The following is a 21429-nucleotide window of genomic DNA, read 5'->3' as shown; positions in this document are numbered from 1 at the left end:
GAAGACCTTTCAAGTGAGTTGTTAAAATAATTTTACAATTCATCTAACAAACACATAAGTACTGCAGACTATGCAGGTTTTGGCCAAGAGAACACAAACTACAAAACTGCCTTTACAAACAAAAAAACCCATTGTCAGCAGCCTAAATGAAATTCAACAAGTATGGAAAAAATGTTTGGGAAATGATTGTCTAGCAAGCCAGATAGCAGCAAAAATGAGGATACAACTAACCACACATAAAAATATCACTGCAACTATAACCCCTCCATAATTCTGGGCTGTATTAACAGTTATGTTGACATGGAACAGGTGTGCTTATTATGTAGGGGGTGGGAGAGTAATGAGAGGCTCTCATGCTGTCCTGCACTGTTAGTGCCATTAGACTCCCTTTGCTTAATTAAATAATTAAGACAAGCTGGCCAAGACCTGTCATCTACTATGTAACAGTGTTATAAACTGAACCATAAGTATTTTTCATGTGCCTGGAGCCAGAGCAGAAGCAAGTTTAATATATAAATATTTATGAGTATTAAACAGGACTATCCTTTCTGTAATAAATGCTTACGGAAAATACTGGCTGAACAGCAAAAGGGGTTCCTAGTGGGAAGCTGTGGATCTTCCTGCCTTAGGTGTTATGAACAAACCATGCAAGTACTGCTTTCAGTTTCTGGAATACAGCTCAGGCTGGGGGAGGGATGCAGTGATTTCCAAGGCCTGCTCCAAATCTGTTTGCATGCTCCCAAGCACCTGCCACTGCATGGTTTTCACCTGGGATGTAAGGACCTATGTGCTGAGAACATGTACTCACAGATTTGGGAGCTGAACAGGCATCTGAGCACAGCCACATTCCTCAGGCATTTAATGTCACCATCTGAACTGATGATCATCTGCAGGACACATGGCAGTACCAGCTCCAGCCCGGGCAGGAAGCAGGCAGCCCTCATGGTCCAGGTCTGGCCTCTGCAGCAGCTGAGCTCAGAAAGGAGCAGTCAGGAATCCTGGCTCCTGCCTGGCTGCATGCCAGACCTTTAACCCAGGCTCTGACAACCAGAGAATGGAGATCTTTTAGAAAAGGACTGCGTAGAAACAGCTCTTGTTTAACTGATTTTTTTTAATAAAAAAAAAGCTTTTATTTTGTTGGGAATTAAATTAACTCCTCACATGTGTACTTTGCACTGAATCAAAAAAAGAAAACCTGAACAAAAAACAAACAACCCCAAACAAAGTTCAAAACCAGTATATAAAACATAATAGCTAGTCAGACAGGAATACCATAAGGCACACATTCAAGTAACTAGTGTAACAAGTATCCTTGGGTGGGGAGGAGAGGGAGGGAGCACTCACACAACTTGGCAGCACAGGTTCAGTTCCTTTCCCTCACTTTTAAAAACATGGGCTCACCACAGCCCCACTTCCCTGTGCCTGAGTGCAGGCTTGTAAGAGTTAAATGGTTCTGCCCTTGGCCACGTTCTGTCAGTTCAGTCCATAGATCATTGAGGGAGAAAGCAGCTGCAGAAGGAAGGTGCTGCTGTACTACCAGGACAGTTGCTCTGCAACTCCACTGTGCCAGTCCGTCGGTGCTAAGCTGAAACAACGCTCATGTGCCAGTCCCAGCTCACCTGACAGAAGACACCATCCAATTATCAGCTTTTTGCATCGTGTTTTACTACCTGTGTGAGTATCTGTATTCACAAAATCTCCTCCTTATACTTACCCTGCAAGTTTTAACAAAGGTTTATTTCTTTTTTAAATTCACAATTGTTTTTAAACAAATGCCTCCCCTGCAATGGAGTGATTTTTTTCCCATCATTCATGCAGTAGGAGCTTCCAAAGGCCACAGAGACCACAGAAAACTGAGCTCAGTAATTTGAAAATTTCAACAATAGTGTTGCTTATTTTAAAATAACATTTGGAGAAACATTTCTGCACCAAAACTGCTGTAAACAGCAGTTTAAAATGTCATCTGCATAAATTATTTCTTCCTTTAAGCTTCTTTCTCCAGCCAGACACCTGTGACACACAAACCTTAGTGCAGAGTGGGAAGCTCCCAAAAAAAGCCACCAAGACAAGACAGCCTCACCACTGAGGCAGAAGAGTTTCATGCTAGAGGAGCATTTCTCATGCACTGTGTACAGCCAGTCCAGTGTAACAGCCTCTGTGATCCTTTTATTTATACAGAAGCTGGGCATTTTAAGTTTCTTTATTCTGATTATGCATTTTACTGAACACTGCGAGACTGTATTTTTATCTGTTTCATTACTCTTTCTGTTCTCAAGGCATTTGCTTAGGATTTTGGTTACATGTACCTTAAACTGCTAAATTATCTACTGTATTATGGAACATGCTGCAGAGTTCATTTTGGTTTTAAAAGCCCCTTAATTTTGTCTATCAGTGCTGTGAGACTACAAAATATTAAATTATAAAAAAAGGCTGATATACACAATCCAATATCCATCAGGATATTTGGTTTTGCACCACAGGTCGAAGGAAATGTTAAAGGTCAAGGAAGTAGAAAAAACAAATCCAAAAAGCTTCAAAAACAAGCCAGTTCTAGTTCGGATTTTCCTTTTTAAAAGATATAATGCTCTAATAAATGTAGTTTAAGGAAGGTCATACACATGACCAGCATCTGCAGTAGGTCACTTCCTTATTCTCCCACTCCCTCACAAAAATATATATACATATATTTATATTTATAGAAATGAAATGGTTTCAGATCCTTGTTTTGCAGACACGAGCCGTACACTTGGAAGGCAGCGGGGCACTAGCACTCTGTTTCTTTGCTGTCCACCCGGTTCTGGCGCTGCAGTTTGAAGGACGAAGCTTTCTCGCTCCTGATGACAGGATGGTCTGTCAAGTCCTCGAAAGATTTGGCGGCAGAGCTGCTGTTTGGGAAAGGGTCCTTCTCAAAGGCGTCCTCGTCGATGTGCGAGTCGGTGCTGGGGTCCTCCTGGATGGTGTCCATGCGCTGGTGGTCCTGCTTGGGCGGCGCGGGCGCGGCGGGCGCGGGCGCCAGGGGCTGCAGCGGCTGGTGCCGGCTCGTGGCCTGCGCCGCGGGGAACGGCTTGATGATGCGCACGGAGGCCGAGTCCAGGCTGCTGAGCATCTCCACGTTCTGCAAGACACAAGCGGCCACGTCACTGGCAAAAGCGACCAGCAGCTAGTCCGGGGACAGCAGCATTTTTAAAGGGAGGAGGCACGTTCTGAGGAGCAGCTGCATTCCTGTGAGAACAGCCTAAAGGCTGCCATGTCCTCCGTGCCACTCCCTAAAGGCAGAAAGGCTCTTCTGTCTCTGCCTCCTCCTCCTCTGTATAAAGCACCACAGGGGACAGCCTCACTGGGAAGAGCCGATGAGTTGGCCCTTCCTTCCTGGGGCCCAAACTGCTTTGGCAAAGCCTAGGACTGGAAACACAGGCACAGAGCTCATGGGAGGGAAACAGTCCAGGGTACAGCTTATTCCAGTCCTCCAGCCTGGAGAGTTCATGGTTTCTTGTATAAGAACTGCACTGAACACAGGGTCAAACACTGCAGGGATCAGTGTCATCATACTCAACCTTAAGTTCAAGTCCATTGATGTCTGCTACTATTTCAGGATGGTTTGGAAAATATCCAGATATCTCTAAGCATAAAAATTCCCCAAGGACCTCAGTAAATGCTAATACTGGGAAGAATGAGATGTCCACCTGCTACCATTTCCCAACTCTCCATCCTCAGCAGATTCAAAAGACACGAAATCTGTTTGTTAAACTGTTGCTGGTGCAAGGAGAGCATTGGCTATATCTGTGCTCTCTCCCCTGCTCTGGGATTTTCTCAATTGAATGCAGGTAAGAAGCACAAAGATAACTTTTCTCATGTCACAGCTATGGGGCACTCACCCTCAGTTCTGTCACAGTAGATTACAAAAGCACTCTGCCTCAGTGGTTTCCAACTTCAGTATGCTTCTTCCAAGGGTTGTACAAGGAAGAGCTTTGCAAGGCTTTTTTTCCCCTCCCCTAACAGAACAACTTTTCCTTAACTTGAATATTTTAGTTCTTAATAGGAACTGAATTGTCAAAGCACAGGAAAGGATACCCAAACCTCTATGTCACAAGGTGCCCTGTGCCGGACTGTAATTAAAATTTATCTTGGCACTTTTTTGTTCTTCCCCTCTCCCAGCTCATTATCTGCAAGGTGAGAAGTGCTGCTGATGTGACCCTTGAGCAACTGCAAAGCTGTAGCACATGTCTACTAGAAGCCACCTCCTGCAAACAGCCATTCTGCAGCAAAGACAGTGCATTTTGCAGAGATTTTTGAGCCTCATGCTTCAGTGACTCCAGTGGCTGGGAACTAGCAGCCTGTGGTGGTGCTGCTCAGTGTGCTGTGCCAAGGGCATGCTGGACACGGGTGAAGCCCCAGAGGGCTTCCTGCCCCTCTCTGCTGCACCAGAGGGGCTCTGCCAACAAGGCTCAGCTCTAACAGGAAGGAGGAATCAGACCCTGCCATGCTGCAGTGCTTGGTAAGAGTGAACAGAGGCTTGTTCAGAAACCAGCTTCCCCTCTCATGGATTTACCCTCTGCAGCATGGGGCTCTCTCTTACTACTCTTTTATTATTCTGCAGACACCTGAGGTTCAGGTTTTCCAATACACATGGGACAGCATTCTGGCAATTCAGGCTTAGACAGCAACTTACACTGGGGCAAAACAGGGACTTTGTGTTCTCCTCATATTGCTTGTCCAATTTCTTGTCCTATTGAAAAACACACAACAAAATAAGAAAGTTAATTTCTCTATGGTAAAGACTCATTTCTCCTCCAATGACTCAGCAATTTGTGGGGGTCCCCAACTTCCCATGCCTTCCCATTCACCCCAGGAGTGCTTGTGGGCACAGCATCCCTTTGCTCTAAGCCCACACACCACATGTCCACACTGTAAGTGGCCATGAGCTCACTGACTCTTTATCCATCCACACAAGATCAACTGAGATCACATCCCACTCTGGGTCTTCTCTTAAAATGTGGGTGTCTTTTCTTCACAGGGCTTTAGAAGACTTTGTTTTTAATGTTAAAAATACCAAAATTATACTTGGGTGGAACTCAGAAGGCAGAGAAAGAAAATCTGCCTGGGAAAGAATGGGAAAGGCTCCAGGGAATAGTCATGGGAGCACTGGGTCTGCCAGGGCCTGGCAGAGTTTAGCAAGGGTTTTGCCTACTGAAGGAGCAGTAAGCCTTACATATGCTGGATTTCCCCCCAGGGTTTGCTAAAAGCTTCCCATCATTTCTCCCACAGCCATCTGCCACTTCACATATGAAGGGTGTTCTCACAGCAAAATCCAACAGAGCAGTCATCTCAAAGACAGCTTACTCACCACACAGTGCACAAGGATGCTGAGAGGAATCCAAAACAGTAAGGAGAAGACAAGCACAGAGCCCACTATATTATCCGCCAGGAACTTCCCTGTGGAACCAGTTCAAATCTGTCAGTTACCCACCCAGTACTGCTCCATGAACACACACACACACACACATCTATCCCCCCTTCTGCAGCCACTGCTCAGGCAAGTGAAGCCTCAGAATTGCTTAGAGAAGCACAGGCTGCCAACTCTGTAGATAAAGATAAAACTACACAATTTAAAAATCTGTACCCAGTATGTTAAACAATAACAGGTTTTTCTCTGTTGTTCTCTGAAGAGAAATGCTGTGAGGCTGTAATACTGAATGTGGGTTGTTTTGGAACAGCCTATACTGAGCCAGCTAAGCTGCCCCTCTCACTTACACAAGACACACTGTGAGAGTCCATTACCACATTATGATGTAACAGTCATTTGATCTCTACCTGCCTCCACAAACAAAATATTTGGATGCCAAAGATTCAAAAACTGCCTCTATCCAAGCAGGCCAAATAGCTTTATCAGCTACCTAAGAAACAATTTTTTGTCCCTGAAACTTGAGATTGAAAGCTGCAGTTCAGATAATTGCACTGTGCAGGCACAGGCATATGTGCAGGGCTCATGACACAGCACCAGCTTAACCATGGGTTTTGTCTGGTGCCAGTAATGGAGCAAGACACTGGGGGTGACACCTGGGGTGAGGTGACACCTGCTTGGGTTGCACAGTTGGGATCAAGACCAAGGAGGCCCACTCAGTCACAGGGAGTGACTCAGTACAGGCACAGCTTGAGGTGTGTGACCTCTGGTTTTCTTAAATGACAGAGAAAGGAAGTGTTCCCTCCCCTTCTGCTGACATTTAAATCCCACTGAGAGGCCCACTTTATACCCTGCTGAATCTAGCTGACCTCTAAAGAGACTGACTGTTACCTGCTTTTTTCTAATTGACCTAGTTCTTGGTATTCAGACAAGAGGCTATCACCCCTTTCACAAGCTTGGAAGATGCCTAGGGAAAAAATGGAGTAGAAAAATGCAAAACAATCTCCCATCCTTTCAGCTTTAAAAGGTGCAATCAGTAGTGTCAAACTTCAGGCAAAAATACACTTTGATATATCACAAGCACAGCTACCCTTGCACACGGTGAATAAATCCAGGCACTAACTCCCCCCAAGGATTTAAAGGTTCATTCATGTCATGAACTCAAAAATCCCCAAAGGACATGGTTGTGTATCTTACCAAAAGTATTGATGCTGAGTTGGTCTATGAAATCCCAAAATCGTTCAATCACATCCTGTACTTGCTTCTCGCATTTGCCCTGCAAAAGTAACAAAATGATCTTATACTACCAAAGTATTAAGTACTGCCTTCTTGGAGAGGGAGGTACAATGACAGTAATGAAATGAGAACTACAGACACAGCATGACTTCATTTACACTCTGAATACAGAATTACTCTCTTGCCCAATAGCAGCAGTCCATTTTTGCTGCCTTTATTTTTATCAAACCAGTTTGAATTCAATTGCGGTCTGAATCAGATCATTTTATTGTTCAAAACGTGCAAAATCCACTCCACCTTTGGCCCATGTTAGGGGTCATAAAACTGATATTTCTGGAGAGATTTAAACACTGGAAGCCTCAGTTCCCATTATCCACAAAGAAGGCTGCAGCTCTCAGAAACCCAAGGTTACAGACAAACTCACTCCCAGATTTGGCTGTGCTGGTTTAACACAGCAGAACCTTGATCTTCCAGATCTGCGAGCAGAAGGACTGGGGCATGTCCTCCCAAATTCACTTCTGCTGACACCCAGTTTAGCTCCAGCCACTGGGGTCTGCAGGTATCCGTGCAGCTGGAAAAGGCCACTGAATGCCAGCAGCCCACCAGTCTCCCTGCCACAGGCTCACTGCCCCTTTCACATACTGCTGGCTGGATTTCCACATGATTTCTCCCTGCCCTGGGTTACTGGAATAAAAACTAATAGGGCTAACGGGAACAACTGAAAAGGCAAGTGCTGCAAACCCGACCGAGCTTATGGCAGCACTCAGTCCCCTCCTTTGTGCAGGGTGCCAGGATGCTGAGCTGTGGGGAGCAGCAGAGGGGGTAATGAGCAGCTCCAGAAGGGAACAGCTTCCTCCTGCATGGGTCTCTGCAGAACTCCAACACCCACAGCCTCCAACACTCTTTGACATTTACCCCGTGAAGAGGTACTTAAAACCCGTTGCCCTGCTCAAGCTTTGGCTTCTCCTCCCCAGCATCCTCCTCCCAGCAGAGCAGAGCTGGGCACACTTACATTTGTGTCACAGAACCCCACAGTGCAAGGCTTGCCCTTGCGCAGGAACAGGAACTGGTCGTTGGCATCCACGTATGGCGTGCACCTGTCCTGCTCGTCCCGGCAGCACACCTTGCAGGAATTATCTGTTTCTGAAATAGAGCAGCAAACTCATTCCTTGGAAGCACAAAGAGTCACCTGCAACCCACAACCCTCGTGTCCCCTGGCTGAGCATAGTCCTGACCAGCTGCCCCACAGGGAAAGCAGGACCAAGCCACCCAGTTTTGGGCACTCTGACAATCAAGCCTAAAACTCAACAACATGCCCTGTGCAACATATTGAGGGGTACAGTGGGACCAAGTTCTCCAAGCTGATACCCCAAAACTGCACAAATCAACAGGCCAATGAAGAGGTTCAACCACATCCAAAAAGACAAATTTAAGTATTTCTTGGGCTCTGAGTCCTCTAGGCACCTCTCTCCTCAGCTCAAATGATGGGGCTCACAGCAGTTCCTTGTGTTGCCCCTGTGAAGTTTTCATCCTACTCCCAACTGCTTTTCCACATTTAGGGGATAAAATGAACAGCAAAGAAGCAGGAAAAATCACTGGCAGAAGTATATGGCAGGCAGGTTAGCAGGGGAATTAAGTTGGGCATTCTGTATTCTCAAGGCACTTTAATGTCTCTGAAATCTTTCTTTAACCCCTTGCTGGAGGCCACTACTCCTCTGCCAGATCCAGAGATTGGTTGAAACCTCCTTACAATCCCTTCTTCTCCATCTGTGGTAGAGCTGGAAGGTAGGAGAGTGTCCTCTCCTTTAGATGGAGTGTCAGAGCCTAAGTCTCTTCTTAATGTCTTCAACCCAAACCACCAGAAGATAGGAGGACATTCACATTCCTTTTTAAACAGAGAACAGCTGACAAAACCCAACAGTTTAAACTTTTCCAGAAACCACAAAGTCAGCCATCCACCAGGCCAGCCCACAGTGAAGCCAGCGCTCTCCCAGGAGCAGAGATGAAATACAAATTTCAGTCCCAGCCCCTTTCAGTTCCCTCTGTGTCACCCACCATTGCATGCACACGACCGCAGGTTCTTCTCCCTCTCGCAGAAAGGGACGCACTCCCCATCCTTGCACTTCCCCATGTCCACGCACACCGTGTCATCCGGAGCGTTCCCTGGAGGGGGACACTCGCTGCTGTTCCCTGCAGATGGAAGTCAGCAGAGTGGGAGGACTGTGTTAGAGCAAAGGGCAGAGAACCTAAGTGTGCAGAAGAAAGAAGGAAAATAATGGAAATACAGACTTATCCCAGGAAAACCCCAATAGCTTGTTCTTGGCTTTCAACTGCAGGCTGCCTGCCAGCTGCAGAGAGGCAGCAGCAGCTCTGGAGGCTTTCAACAGCCTGGGCATTGTGGCACTGGCAACCAAGCAGTAGGTGCAGACCCTGGGGCCCCCCTGGCAAAGCACACGCTGACTTGACTCCCTGTCTCCAAGAAAGACTATGAGGAGGAAGTAAACAAGTGGGGAAGTGAAGCAGAGCTGCAGCAATTCCACCTTTTCTATGCAAAATTCATTCTTGTTCCCTCCCAGGGACACACTCTGTTTTGCTTTTTTTTTTTTCTTTTAAGGGAAAGAAACAAAAAACTTTTAAAAATCAACCTTTTTTATGTTCTTCTGGGCAATAAATCACCAAGTGACTCTTGAACTACAATGAAACTCATTATAGGAGCATATTGTGATGCTTAACTGGTCACTAAAATTACATGTACCGGATGACTAAAGGGCACTAGACTGAAAGTGGGTTGAACAGGACACTGAGCCTGAAGCACTTGGCTAGCTGACATACAGGGGACAGAACCACATCCTACCAGTGCAAAAAGACTCTCCTTTACAAGTGGCATTTATGGCTTCCTGGCATTTCTTTTGTGCACTTTCAAACTGGCAGCCTTTACAGCAAGGACTGTTTCGGTCACTGGGGAAAGATCAAAATGAAAGAAATAAATATTAACCATTTTTTTTTAAATAAGTACAAGTGTGACAAAGCCAGAGAAAAAAGATGTTTAGGAAATAAAAAGCTACTTCTTGGAGACTGACTCATTGATTCAACCCTTGTCCTCTCTGCCCCCTCCCACAACCACCTTTCTACATACATACTCACTCTTCATGTACTGAAGGTCAAATCACATAGAAAGTACAGAATATTGAGAGATAACAGAGGGACCCTTGTATTTATTCAAGGCACATGGATCAACCTCTTGTAACCTGCTGTGTAACTTAGGACAAGATCTTTTACCCTTTCCTTCCCCAAACATTCTCCCCCTTCTGTTTGCCCTGAAGGTTTCCTACTTTGTATTCTGTATTGTCTTTACTTTCATTTTCTCACCTAATACATGAAGGCCCTTAGTACAAAAGCACTTATTAAAATGCATGGATTTTCTTGCTAAACAACAGGAATTGCACAAGCTCTCTAATGCTACATGGTGTAGAGCTGAACTATGAAAAGAAAAGATTGGACACTGCATTGCCACAAGGCCACAAACACCCCAAAAAGCAACAACAGAAAGAGGAGTCATTCAGTGCAGTCACTGTATTGTCTGCTCAAACATATTTTGCAGCAGTCTGGAATTACCAGTATGTACCAGTGTAAAAAGCCACCTTCCAACACAAACAAAACTTGTATTTGCACAGAAAGTGTGTGCAGGAATTTTTTTGATTCTTTTTGATTGCCTAAGTTTGCTTAATAATAATAATGGTAACAACGACAACACAATAATAATTTGCAAGACTTGACTTGTGGCTCTTGACACTTCTCAGAAAAACAAACAGAATGCTATAAAAATTAATGCACGCACACAGAAGTGTCTCATGAAATCTTTCACTGTTGTGAGCTCACTCATTCAGCCTTCAAGCCAGGCAAGGGGCCTGTGACACTGCAGGTGGCTTTAGGAGTTTTCAGCCTGGCCCAACGTTCTCTCCTGTGTAAAGAGAAGCTGCGGCTCATTCCCCCTCACCTGCACTTGGCACCATCTTTCAGTTTACAGTCTGCAGAGCAGCAGGGATCAGCCAGCTGGTACAAGAGGCCAGGATCACATTCCTCGCCTTCATCCACTCTGGAGTTCCCACACACTTTGTTGTTGCGCTCTTTGAAGCACTCCTGGGCCTTGACCTCTATGGTCCTATGGATGGATTTTTTGCTGCAGCTTGAGAACATCTAGAGAGTCACAGAGGAAAAAAGCAGCACTGAGTGTACCTTTTTGTCAACAACTGGCATCTAAGACAGCCACAGCCTCCCTATGTCCCTGAGCTCTGGCATTCCAGAAAGCAGTTATTCCCTTTGTAGTGTCAGTGTGATGCCTTGGAAAAACTTTCAGATGGGACAGTAACAGCTGGGTCAGTAACAGACACTGCTGCACACTGAGGGACTCCCCCACGCAGTCTGGCTCAGAGACAACTGCAGCTCTCCCACGGCTTCAGCAGCCCCAGGACATGAAGCTGCAGCAGGACGCACAGACTGCGCTGCCCCTGGGCAGAGGGGCTGGGCACAGGCACAGGCCAGGGCAGACTGCAGGCCATCCCCTGCTAATCTGGGCTTCTCATCTGTAGAACAGGCTCAATGCCAACTCCACACTGCCAGGGCAAGCTTCCACCACGGCTGTGGCACCTGGCAGCCCCTCTCCAACAGCAGCTATGGAGCACCCCAGCGCTGTGTGGTACTGAAGGTGATGGATTTGACTCTTGCTGGGACTTGCTTGTAGCAGCATATGGCCACAGCTAATTACAAACAACTAATTAAAATGCACCTTGCCACGCTATGAACTCCAGTGAAACCCAGATTACAAAGATGAACTTATCTTGCAGAGAACCCAGCTGCATGCAAATGTTTTCTTATGGCTAATCCATTACATTCTGGTGGTTTCAAACTACAGGAATCATTAACTAAATAGATTTGCCATGCAAAGGGTCACTGACCATAGCAGAAACTTTTGTGTTGATGCAAAACTAAATAACTATACCTTGTTGTTTTCATGATCCCCACTGACAGCAATAGGATACATGACATATTTCCCACCCTGGTCTTCAGTGGGGGCACACTCTGGCAGACTGTCAGGATCATGCTCTGCTCCAAAGTTATGTCCAAGTTCATGTGTTGTAACCAGGTCAGCCTCCTTTTTTTGAACATGAAAAAAAACAATGTTGGAAAAAATTAGTCTGACTAGTAGAGGACAGAAGATCCCAGGTACTTCTAGGCCACCAGAAATTCTAAAATACACCAAAATGATAGGGAATTTCCTATGAACATTTTTCTGGTTTTCTGGAGAAATTAAGGTAAATAAAATTGTGGTCCTTTTCAAAGTTAAGTTCAAGGACCAGATGTGAACATTAAAATCACTGTTTAAAGCAAAATACTGTCCTAGAATACCAATTCACTTGTTTTCAAGGCAATGCAGATGCTTAAATATGAAAATTTGCTTCTGTGTAGCTGGAAGGCATAAAAAGTTAAAACAAAACCCAATCCAAACAAACACCAGCTACTACCATTAGTCAATCTCTTGTTTAACCTATCTTGCCATTAGAATTATTTCTTCTAAATGGACGATGACATAAGGAATGCTGAATAAACTCCACTACTGCATGATTTCTAGGAAAGACACCTACAATTGTGGCCCAACAGGGATGGATTTCCCACACCACTTACGCGAGACACGCCTGCCTGTGCTGAGGAGCCCAAACCGGCTCTGCTCGCTGCGCGCCTCCCTCGGCGCCTTCCCCTGCAGATGGTGTCACGCTCACAAGGTGGCAACAGCCAAATTAAACTCAAGAAATGAAGATAACCACAGGGAGACTGGGCAGCTCCGGAGAGGAGCTGTCACTGCAGCTGCTGGGAAGGAGCAAGAGCTGCCATGAGCTGCCCCAGTCCGTGTCTCGCATGGCTAATGGGGGAGCCAGAGACAGGAGAGCTGCCCAGGCGTCCCTCCTGGGCTTCACTGTGTTTCATTTGGAGAACAGTTTTAAGGAGGTTGTTTTGGTTTTTTTAAGCCAAAGTGGAAACCATGCAGCACCTTCCCTGTGAAATCAATGTGAACCATCATCCCAAGCCCTAAGCCTGCCACTGGAAGACAGAAAACTAAACCTCCTTTGTAACGTAAGTCAGAACTCCAGTCGGGAGATTGAACAAATGCAAATAGCATGGCAACAGCTACTGCTAGAGCTCTCTGTCAACATCCCTCTGACACAAAGCTTTACTGTCTTTTTTCCCTATATTCTTGACAGTTTCTGTGCCAAGTTTTAGCCCACATATCAATTATAAATTCCTATTATTATAATCATGCTACAGAAAAGCACAGCTGAGAAGCCAGCAGAAGTCAGCAAAAGCCAAATATGCCCAATTTCAAAGATTTAATATAGGCAGACATAGGCACTGCTCTGGTGTCTTTACAAGTGAGACAATGCTCATATTCAGACCTTTGTGCAGTTACTATCTCATAAATGATGGAAAAAAATCCAGGAAGCATCAACTTACATTAAGTTCAGTATTAGCACTAATAAGCCCTGTCTACTATACTGTTCTCTGTGCTAGTTACTCAGGACACAAAAAAATCAGGTGGAAGAATTTCATTAAAAGGCTCAAACTAAACCTCCTACTTTGCCTGCTTGTTCTGTTTGATGGTTTGTTTTGTTAAGAGTTTTGTTGTTTGTTTGGGGATTTTTTGTTAAAACAAAACACATGTAAATTTATCTTTAAACATCAAAAGCTTGTTTATATCTAGGAAATTACAGCTCCTATGAGACACTAGCTGTTCCTATTCCTGTTTCACAGCGAGTTCAATTTTCAGTTCCATTCAGTCCTGTCTCCCCCTGTCAGCTGCAACAAAAAAGATGATTTTTGTTTTATGATCTATATCCTTGTCCCCAGAGATCTCACTCAAATGGAAAGCCAGCAGCTCTTTTCTGAGCAAGCACAGGAGCTTGCCACAATCCCATGGCACACACCACCAGCACACATGTATGAGGAGGATACTCTTCTACCTTTGTGAGGATGGTCTTCCCATAGTTCTTGGTGCTGGTCAGGCCACTGTTCAGATAGATATCCTTCTTTGCAATTTGACTGTAATAAGCTGAAAGAGTGAGAAATAAACAAATTAAAATTGAGAAACATTCTTCTTGAATTTCAGGGTACTTTTGGGAAGAGAGGGATACTTGTCTGGGGAAATGAACAGCTTTACAGCTTTATTGTTCTCACAGGCTCACTACTGAGACCTTGCCAGTTTTTGGCATTGGGAATCTTTCAAGCACAGCTCCAACAGCTCATGTATTGCAGTAAAGGCAAAACCAGCAGAAATTTCCAAGACAACAGCATCTGCCATTCCAGAACTGCTGCAGGATGTGCCCACACAAAGCAGCCCTTAGAACTGGGTTTTTTCTATACAGCCTGTTCACACCAGATAGCTTAGTGACTTTGTTTAGTGACTTTGTTTAGTGACTTTTATCCTTCCCCCTTTCTTCAGCTTCAGCCAAAAAAAACAGCCATCCCTTCTATGTAAAAAACCAGCTCCTAGAGTGTGTGCACACAACACAAAATACTCCATGAAAGTTGGAGAAAAGAATTAAACATGTATAATAAAAACTAGCTTCCAAACCACAACTGGGAGAGAAGGAAAAGAAGCCTTGCCTTTAGGACAAATGCCACCATGGCTGTTAGGTCTGGGAGAGCCAACATAAGCCAGTCCAAGCGTTCCCATGTCAAAATCTTGGTACGTGAAGAGATGAGCAAGGCACACGTGAGCTGCTTTCTCTGCAATATCAAAGCTAAATTGCTTTAAAAAAAAAAAAAAGAAAAAATAGTCAAATCCCTGTTAGCTTACAGTTAGAAGTCTGTAGATATTAATATTTATTTAATGTGCCAGATGAGTAGCTCCTAGATCTGGTTAAGTCAGAAAACAGCAGCTGTTTAGCAGTCCTGCAGAGCTGCAGGAAATTAAACTAACGCCCAAGTACACTGTACACATTCATTTACATAACTTGTCTATTCATTTTCCCTTTTCACAGGGAGGACAAAGCCAAGTACAATAACTTGATGAAGGTCACAAGGCAGCCAGTCTCAGGGCCAGACATATCAGGACTGCCTGACTCAGACCACATTAATAAGACTAATTGATGTCTGCTCTGTAATTATGCAAGGGAGCCCTTTACCAAGGGCTACAGGGCACAGCAGCTGGTTTGACTTTGTGTGACATCTAACATCATGTACAGGGAGCAGAGGGCTTTCACCCATTACTACAGAGCAGCCACATAAATGAGCAATTTTCTGTTAAGGGGCACAATTTTTCAAGGGTTACAACCTACCTCTAGCAGCATTTTCACATCCCAGGCATCTTTCTTATCATCTGGGTAACTTCTTGCCATATTGTAATGCTTTTCTCCAGGTTTTACAGGATTTGGCTCATTGTGGATGATAATCTACATGTTAAAAAGGGCAACAACAATGAACAGGAATTTTTGTCAGTGTTATAGCTACAGAAAAGGTTTCAATGTAATTTTAAATATCCCAATAGATCTGTAAGGACAAAAATGCAGACTCAGCATGATTCTAATATTAACTTTCCAGCCTCTGCTAGTTAAATACACCAACTAAATCATAACTACATTGTAAGTAACCCTTTTACAGGATAACATCAGAAGTTTTTATTGTTAAATTCTGCTTTGAGATGCCTTTTACTTTTAGAAAAACCCCAGACACATACAACCAGTATAAATAACCCCAAATAATTTCAGAGCTTGAGTGAACCAAAATGTATGTTAAAGAACTGCTACTTTCCCAGGAATCCAGAATTAGCTCATCATGTTCTCTACCCCCTCCCTGCCCAAGTAATGCTCCTTTTTTATGCCTGCAGATCTTTCCCCAGCCAAGTACAGCTGGCTTGTACCATTAGTCTCCATGTCCCACATCACAGCTCTTGCAGTACACTGAGCTGATGGAGTCCTCCTGTTTTTTATGCTGTTTTCCAGATTTCTGTGCACTTCAAGACACCATCAGAGAAACTGAGGTCACAACATTCCCTGTGTCCATATACAAGCCTCTACACTAGCACGATGTCTAAGGCAGTCAATAAAGCTCTTCAGGCAAGATTGTTTTCACCTGGGTTTGAGGCCCACTCAGGCTTTGTAAGCCAAGAACTAGCAACAGATATAGAAAATAAATGCATGAGTATGTCTGAATGAAACAGAATTTGCTCATATTCAGGTGAAAAATGTACTTTTGAACCAGGAATAAATATGGAAATTCACATTCCAAACACTACAAGGAACCGAAAACGGGCATCATGTCAGATCATTAACAATGGCAAGATGCAATTTCAGAGTGCTCCTGGCTGGAGTGAATGATGTAGGATTTCATTATTTTAGCTCTAACCCAGACAAAATAATCAGGAGGCCTGCTGTTTAAACCACGTTCCTTTAAGCTGGAAGCCCTCTGCAGAGGGCAGTGAATACCTGCTCTATCTGTATGCCGTACCCATTGAAGGTTCCATCGTCCCAGGACGTGTTTCGGTAGATGTCATCTACTCTGTCTATCAATTCAATCTGTGTGGAAGAGAAAACAAGTTACCCAAGTGAGCTTTCACAGCAAAAAAGACATTCAGAGAAACTGCTACACACTTACCTAGAAACAGTCACTTGAATTAAAACTGAGCCCCGTGTAAGGTAACAAGACAAACTCCCTAGCACTGTTGGTTTTGGATCGGTATTATCCAAGATACTTGAAAATTTTCCATCATAAAAAAGTAGCACAAACTTTTCCATTTATCACTTTTGTTTGCGGAGCAGAATAGCAATAATATTAAGAACAAGACATTTTGGGAAACACTTTGTTCAAACACTAATTTTCCAGATTTCTTTGAGGGGAAAGGCAGAGAAGGGAGCTGTTTTAACTGCTTTGTTTCAGCATGGTGCTTAACTAGTTTAACTGACCTCCCAGGCTTGCTTCCCTCACCAGCCAAAAACCTATTATTTTCCTCATTATGGTTCAAGCACAAGGTTCCAGAAAGTCTCTTGTCAGTGCTCACAATCAATACCTCCCTTTTCAAGCTGTTCTCTTAAAAAACACCTTCTACTAAATATAATCCACCAAACTTGCTGAGAAGGAGAAATGGCATTCAGAACCACTCAGTAATAGTTTATGTTTTAGTTTTCCAATCATGGTGTTCTTAACAGTACCTGTCTACCCGGGAAACACAACAGGGGTCAGCCTCAGCACATGTCAGATGCTGAGATAAGAGCACTTCTGCAAACGCACAGAATGAGGCCCCCTCACCTGGGGAATGTAAAAGCATTTCTGGGGACAGAAAGGTCAAGAAGCCAGCAAAAGTGGAACAGAGTGATCAGCATTTCAAAGAGCAAAGCTCAGAAAGAGACTTTAGACAAACAACAGGCCTCCAAACCCCCATACTCTCCCCTTCTGCTGAAAGGGAGAAGGACCTTGTTCTAGTTCACAAAAATCTGTCAGACAACCCCAGTGTTTCAGCTGGGTCACTCAGTAATTGGTACACACAATGGAGCTCTGCTTCCCTGAGGATGGCTGAACACCTGCCTGCTGATGAGAAGCAGTGAATTAATTCCCTTGTTTTGCTTTGCTGCTGTGAACAGCTTTTGCTATTAAACTGTTTCTATCTCAACCTACAAGTTATCTCACCTTTACCCTTCTGATTCTCTCCCCATTCCATCTGAGAGGAGAGAACAAGTGGCTGCCTGAGGCTGAGCTGCCTGCTGGGGTTAATCCACACCACCAGTGTACAACCAAACAAGTTGTTCACTGGGCCTGCTTCTAATTTATTGTTCTGGACAGAAAATCCTGAAAGAATCTGGAAAAGAAGATCTAAATGAGTTGCTTTAACTTCTCATTAAACATGCTTGAACTTTAAAGATGCTCAGATCATTTGCAGTGGATTTCAAAACCCAGGAGACTCTAGAGCTCTGACTGAGAAAAGAGAAGTTCCTGGGCAGAAAACGGCTTAGCTAACAGAAGTATATGACAGGAAGGAATTTGCTTTTAAGTGAAATTTGAAGACTACTGAACTACATTAGCTTCATTGTAGAATATTTTTAAAGCATGATTTAGCACTTTTCCAGGTAAAAGCCCTGTGTACAAAAGCAGTATAAGCTGTATGGTGCTTTAACTACTGCATCAGTGTGTTTTCCTGCATCTATTCCAGCAAATTTTAGCAGGCTACAGTTACTTACCAAGTAGTTTATAGTGGTGCTCTCTTCCCCACGGCCCATGTACTTGAAGAAACGATGGTCTGCCACTACCAACATCTTGCATGTGTTTTTGGAGTTCTCTGGAGTGGCTCTTTTCTTCCGATGGGTGCTTTCTAAAGTAAATATTTCAACAAACACTCAATACTACTACCACTGCTGAGCCTACTGTCCTTATTGAAGACCTGAATTTGAGTGGTCTTTGGGTGGGCTCCTGGGAGGAGAATGGGGATGTTTGGTTTTAGTTTGGGGCTAGAAGACCTGAATTTGAGTGTGGGTGGGCTCCTGGGAGGAGAATGGGGATGTTTAGTTTTAGTTTGGGGCTTTTTTTTTTTTTTTAATAGCTATTCTTATATTTTTTCTTCCTAACAGTCCTCAAACTTACTGTAAGGAAAGGAATGCATGGCAGTGAAACTGATTAATTAGATTTACCTGTTCTTATATTTTTTCTTCCTAACAGTCCTCAAACTTACTGTAAGGAAAAGAATGCATAGCAGTGAAACTGACTTATTCATTAGATTTACCTATAGAGTTTTTAAGGTCATTACCACAGCCTTAACACCTCTCCTCCTGTTCCTAGTCATTACCCCAACTTTTGCTGACACAGCAAAGAACAGAGGAAAGTGGGACCAAAAACTCTCAAAACCCCATCACAGCTCAAGATGGATTCCTTGAGTGACCATAGAGGCCAAACAGGTCTCACTGCACAGTGCACAGAAGTACAAAGTTGTTTAAAGAGGCATGAGGAGTGCTGCTTCCTCCCTCCATCCCCACAATGAATTGAAAGAGCTAATTTTTTCAAAGATGCTGCTTTCCCAAGGTATGGTCACCCACCTTCATTATGTTTCCTGTCTTCCAGTCCTTTTGGCAACAGTTCATCTTCACTCAGCTTTAAATAGCCACATACTTTGGGGGACTGCAACCTTGAGAAATCTTTGATATCTTCAGATCTGTAGACCAGCAGTCTTTCATCTTCCACATCATCTACAAATCTCCACAGTGGCTGACAGCACAAGGAGAAGTTAGGAACACAGTGAACCCAAAGTCTAGATAAGTAAAAAACTTCATGTATGCACCATTGTACCTCCACAGTTTTCTGTCTACACACACAAATGCACTTCACCCACAGCAACAAATCTACTGATAAAATGACATCCCCAAGAAAGCCAACAGAAGTCAACTCTCTTATGCTACACGGGAGTCCAAAAGTCTAAGAGCATCTTAACAAAGTAGTAGCAGCTACCTGACAAGGCCATAGGAGAGAATTTTTCTTCTCCTCAGAATCTGAACAAGCTGAAGAGGCTTCTCAGGTTCCTCTGCTCCCCTCTGTAACAGCATGGAGCCAGAAGGATATCTTTAACTGCTAACAAATGCACTGACCAGAAGCACAGGAGGAAGCAGGTAACAGAGAGCCTTTAAGCACACAGCACAATGTGGGCTCTTTGATGTTTAAAAGCTACCCAAGTCACTCACAAGCACATAAGTTTCTCCAAAACCAAAGAAGACCATGAAATCTCAAGGAAAGACACCAATTCCCACAGCAGATGCATACAAATAATCTTTTTACTTTAGTGACAAGTCCTATTCTTATCTGAATGTTAAAGCTAAAGCAACACCCCCAATATGACACAGACAGGGTCAGCTCTTTGGCCAGAGCCAAGCAGCAGAGACTGCCTGCATCTACAACACAGTGCACCTGGCTCTGGGTCTCCTCTGGCCCCTAGGCAGGGCTCTTCCAACTTCAGCCAGCCATCATTCAGCACACTGTGCTTTCACTTCACAGCAAAAAGGTCACAGAATGTGAAGATTGTGCCGTGTCAGCAGCCACATGTGCTGCTGACATGGCCATGTCTGCAGCACAGTGCATCTACAACACAGTGCACCTGGCTCTGGGTCTCCTCTGGCCCCTAGGCAGGGCTCTTCCAACTTCAGCCAGCCATCATTCAGCACACTGTGCTTTCACTTCACAGCAAAAAGGTCACAGAATGTGAAGATTGTGCCATGTCAGCAGCCACATGTCTGCAGCACAAAACTGAAGGTTTCACACACTAAGGCAAGGTGTGAGGGCACCAGTGGTTTACACAAAGGCCCACAGCCTTTCCAAACCATACACAACTACCTTGAAAAGAGAAGCAGGGAATGGCAGAGCAGCTTTGTCCATGCTGCCTTTGGGGAACAGACCAGGCATGCTCCCTCTGTGACTGAGCACAGGAATCATCTCACCAGGGCAGTCAGAGGCCAAGGCTGACCTGGGGACACCAGCGAGGCAGCAGGGCAAGCCAGAGGCTGCACACCACTGCCTGCCCCCGCTGCACTGCCACAGCCAGCCAGGAGCACGGCCTTGGCCGCGCGGAGACACAAGGCACACCCACAGCTGCTCTGGAGCAAACACAAAAACGCTTTACATCACATGCAAACAGATACTCTATGTTCTCAATGTAAAACACAAGGACAGAGACTTGGGGATTTTGATCACATTTTTATACTTTAACATGACTAGTTTTCTCAGGTTTATCCACAATTCTGCGTATCTTTGGGTTTGGAGACAATTACAATATCCATATAACACTCAGCCATAATTACTGTTATTCAGCCCTTCAAATACTGCTTGTGTCTGGGAATATACTGCACTGAACATCTCATTATGACAGTCTCTAATTATCTATTTGTTGAATATTTTTTTTTAACCAAGAGTTCAAAATAACACAAGTAAGTAAAATGGTGAAAAACAAGGGAGTAGGGAAAAATAACTAATTTTCAGATAAAATATCAGATTTTCAATGAAGCTCTAAGAATGGGAAAACTTCCAAGATGTAACAAAGCCAGTTTTAAAGAGCTTCACAGATGTTGACTCTGTTTAGACTGCCACAGTTTGTTAGAGGCCATGATCACCACTAATTTCTGACATTATCCATTCCTGTTTCTGAAACCCCTTCCTGTTTAAAATATACCTTCTCCCTGATGTACCTAAAACATGCAACTATCAGAGAATGTCACTTACTAATAAAAGTCAATACTTGCAAGCCAAATTGGTTTCTTATTTCTCTCCCTCCTCACTCCAAAAACAAGCACTACCACCAAATCTAGTTTGAGCTACAGAAGTGTCAACATAACTAACAAGGAAGAGGAACACCCAGAGGAAAAGAAGGTGATTGTCTGGATGCAGTTTTCCACAGCAAAGCATACCTCAATATTGTATTCTTCTCCATCAGTACTGATTCGCACTGTAAAATCTTCATCCCCAATATGTGCCACAACCTTGGAATTATGCTCTCCTTTAACATAAACATGGAAGCATTAAATTAATTCAGCTGTTTGCATGTGCTCCTGCACAGACACTGTTTGTTGGGGGTTTTTAATGATTTCTAAACTTCATGACACATTACCTTCCTCAGTCTCTGTACTGTTCAATTTAAAGGAAAAAACCGAAATCCATCAGCATTTCCCCCGAGTCTTAACTTCCCAATAATCACAGTCAACAAGACTCAGATTTAACAGAAAATGTTGCAGGAAGTGTTGAGATGGCTCTGGGGATTAGTAATGGGGGACACAATA

At 44.1% G+C, this 21429-nt stretch overlaps 1 protein-coding gene across 1 annotated transcript in view; it reads right to left on the bottom strand.

Moving 5' to 3' along the window:
* Positions 1-1091: 1091 nt before the first annotated feature.
* Positions 1092-21429, bottom strand: part of ADAM17 (ADAM metallopeptidase domain 17) — a 35095-nt gene continuing 14757 nt past the window's right edge. Inside the window, exons 4-19 of the mRNA XM_041420272.1 lie at positions 21061-21149; positions 18709-18877; positions 17860-17990; positions 16114-16203; positions 14968-15081; positions 14294-14438; positions 13651-13739; positions 11637-11789; positions 10635-10834; positions 9492-9595; positions 8693-8827; positions 7650-7780; positions 6599-6677; positions 5345-5433; positions 4670-4726; positions 1092-3115 (exon numbers count right to left, since the gene is read on the bottom strand). Coding sequence (XP_041276206.1) covers positions 2765-3115; positions 4670-4726; positions 5345-5433; positions 6599-6677; positions 7650-7780; positions 8693-8827; positions 9492-9595; positions 10635-10834; positions 11637-11789; positions 13651-13739; positions 14294-14438; positions 14968-15081; positions 16114-16203; positions 17860-17990; positions 18709-18877; positions 21061-21149 — 2126 coding nt within the window. The 3' untranslated portion in view covers positions 1092-2764. The remainder of the gene's footprint in view (positions 3116-4669; positions 4727-5344; positions 5434-6598; positions 6678-7649; positions 7781-8692; positions 8828-9491; positions 9596-10634; positions 10835-11636; positions 11790-13650; positions 13740-14293; positions 14439-14967; positions 15082-16113; positions 16204-17859; positions 17991-18708; positions 18878-21060; positions 21150-21429) is intronic.

Source organism: Onychostruthus taczanowskii, unplaced genomic scaffold, assembly GCF_017590055.1.
Source record: "Onychostruthus taczanowskii isolate IOZ18803 unplaced genomic scaffold, ASM1759005v1 scaffold11, whole genome shotgun sequence".
Classification (NCBI taxonomy): domain Eukaryota; kingdom Metazoa; phylum Chordata; class Aves; order Passeriformes; family Passeridae; genus Onychostruthus; species Onychostruthus taczanowskii.
The sequence above is the reverse complement of the archived record's forward strand: the minus strand, read 5'-3'. Positions and strand labels throughout refer to the sequence as shown.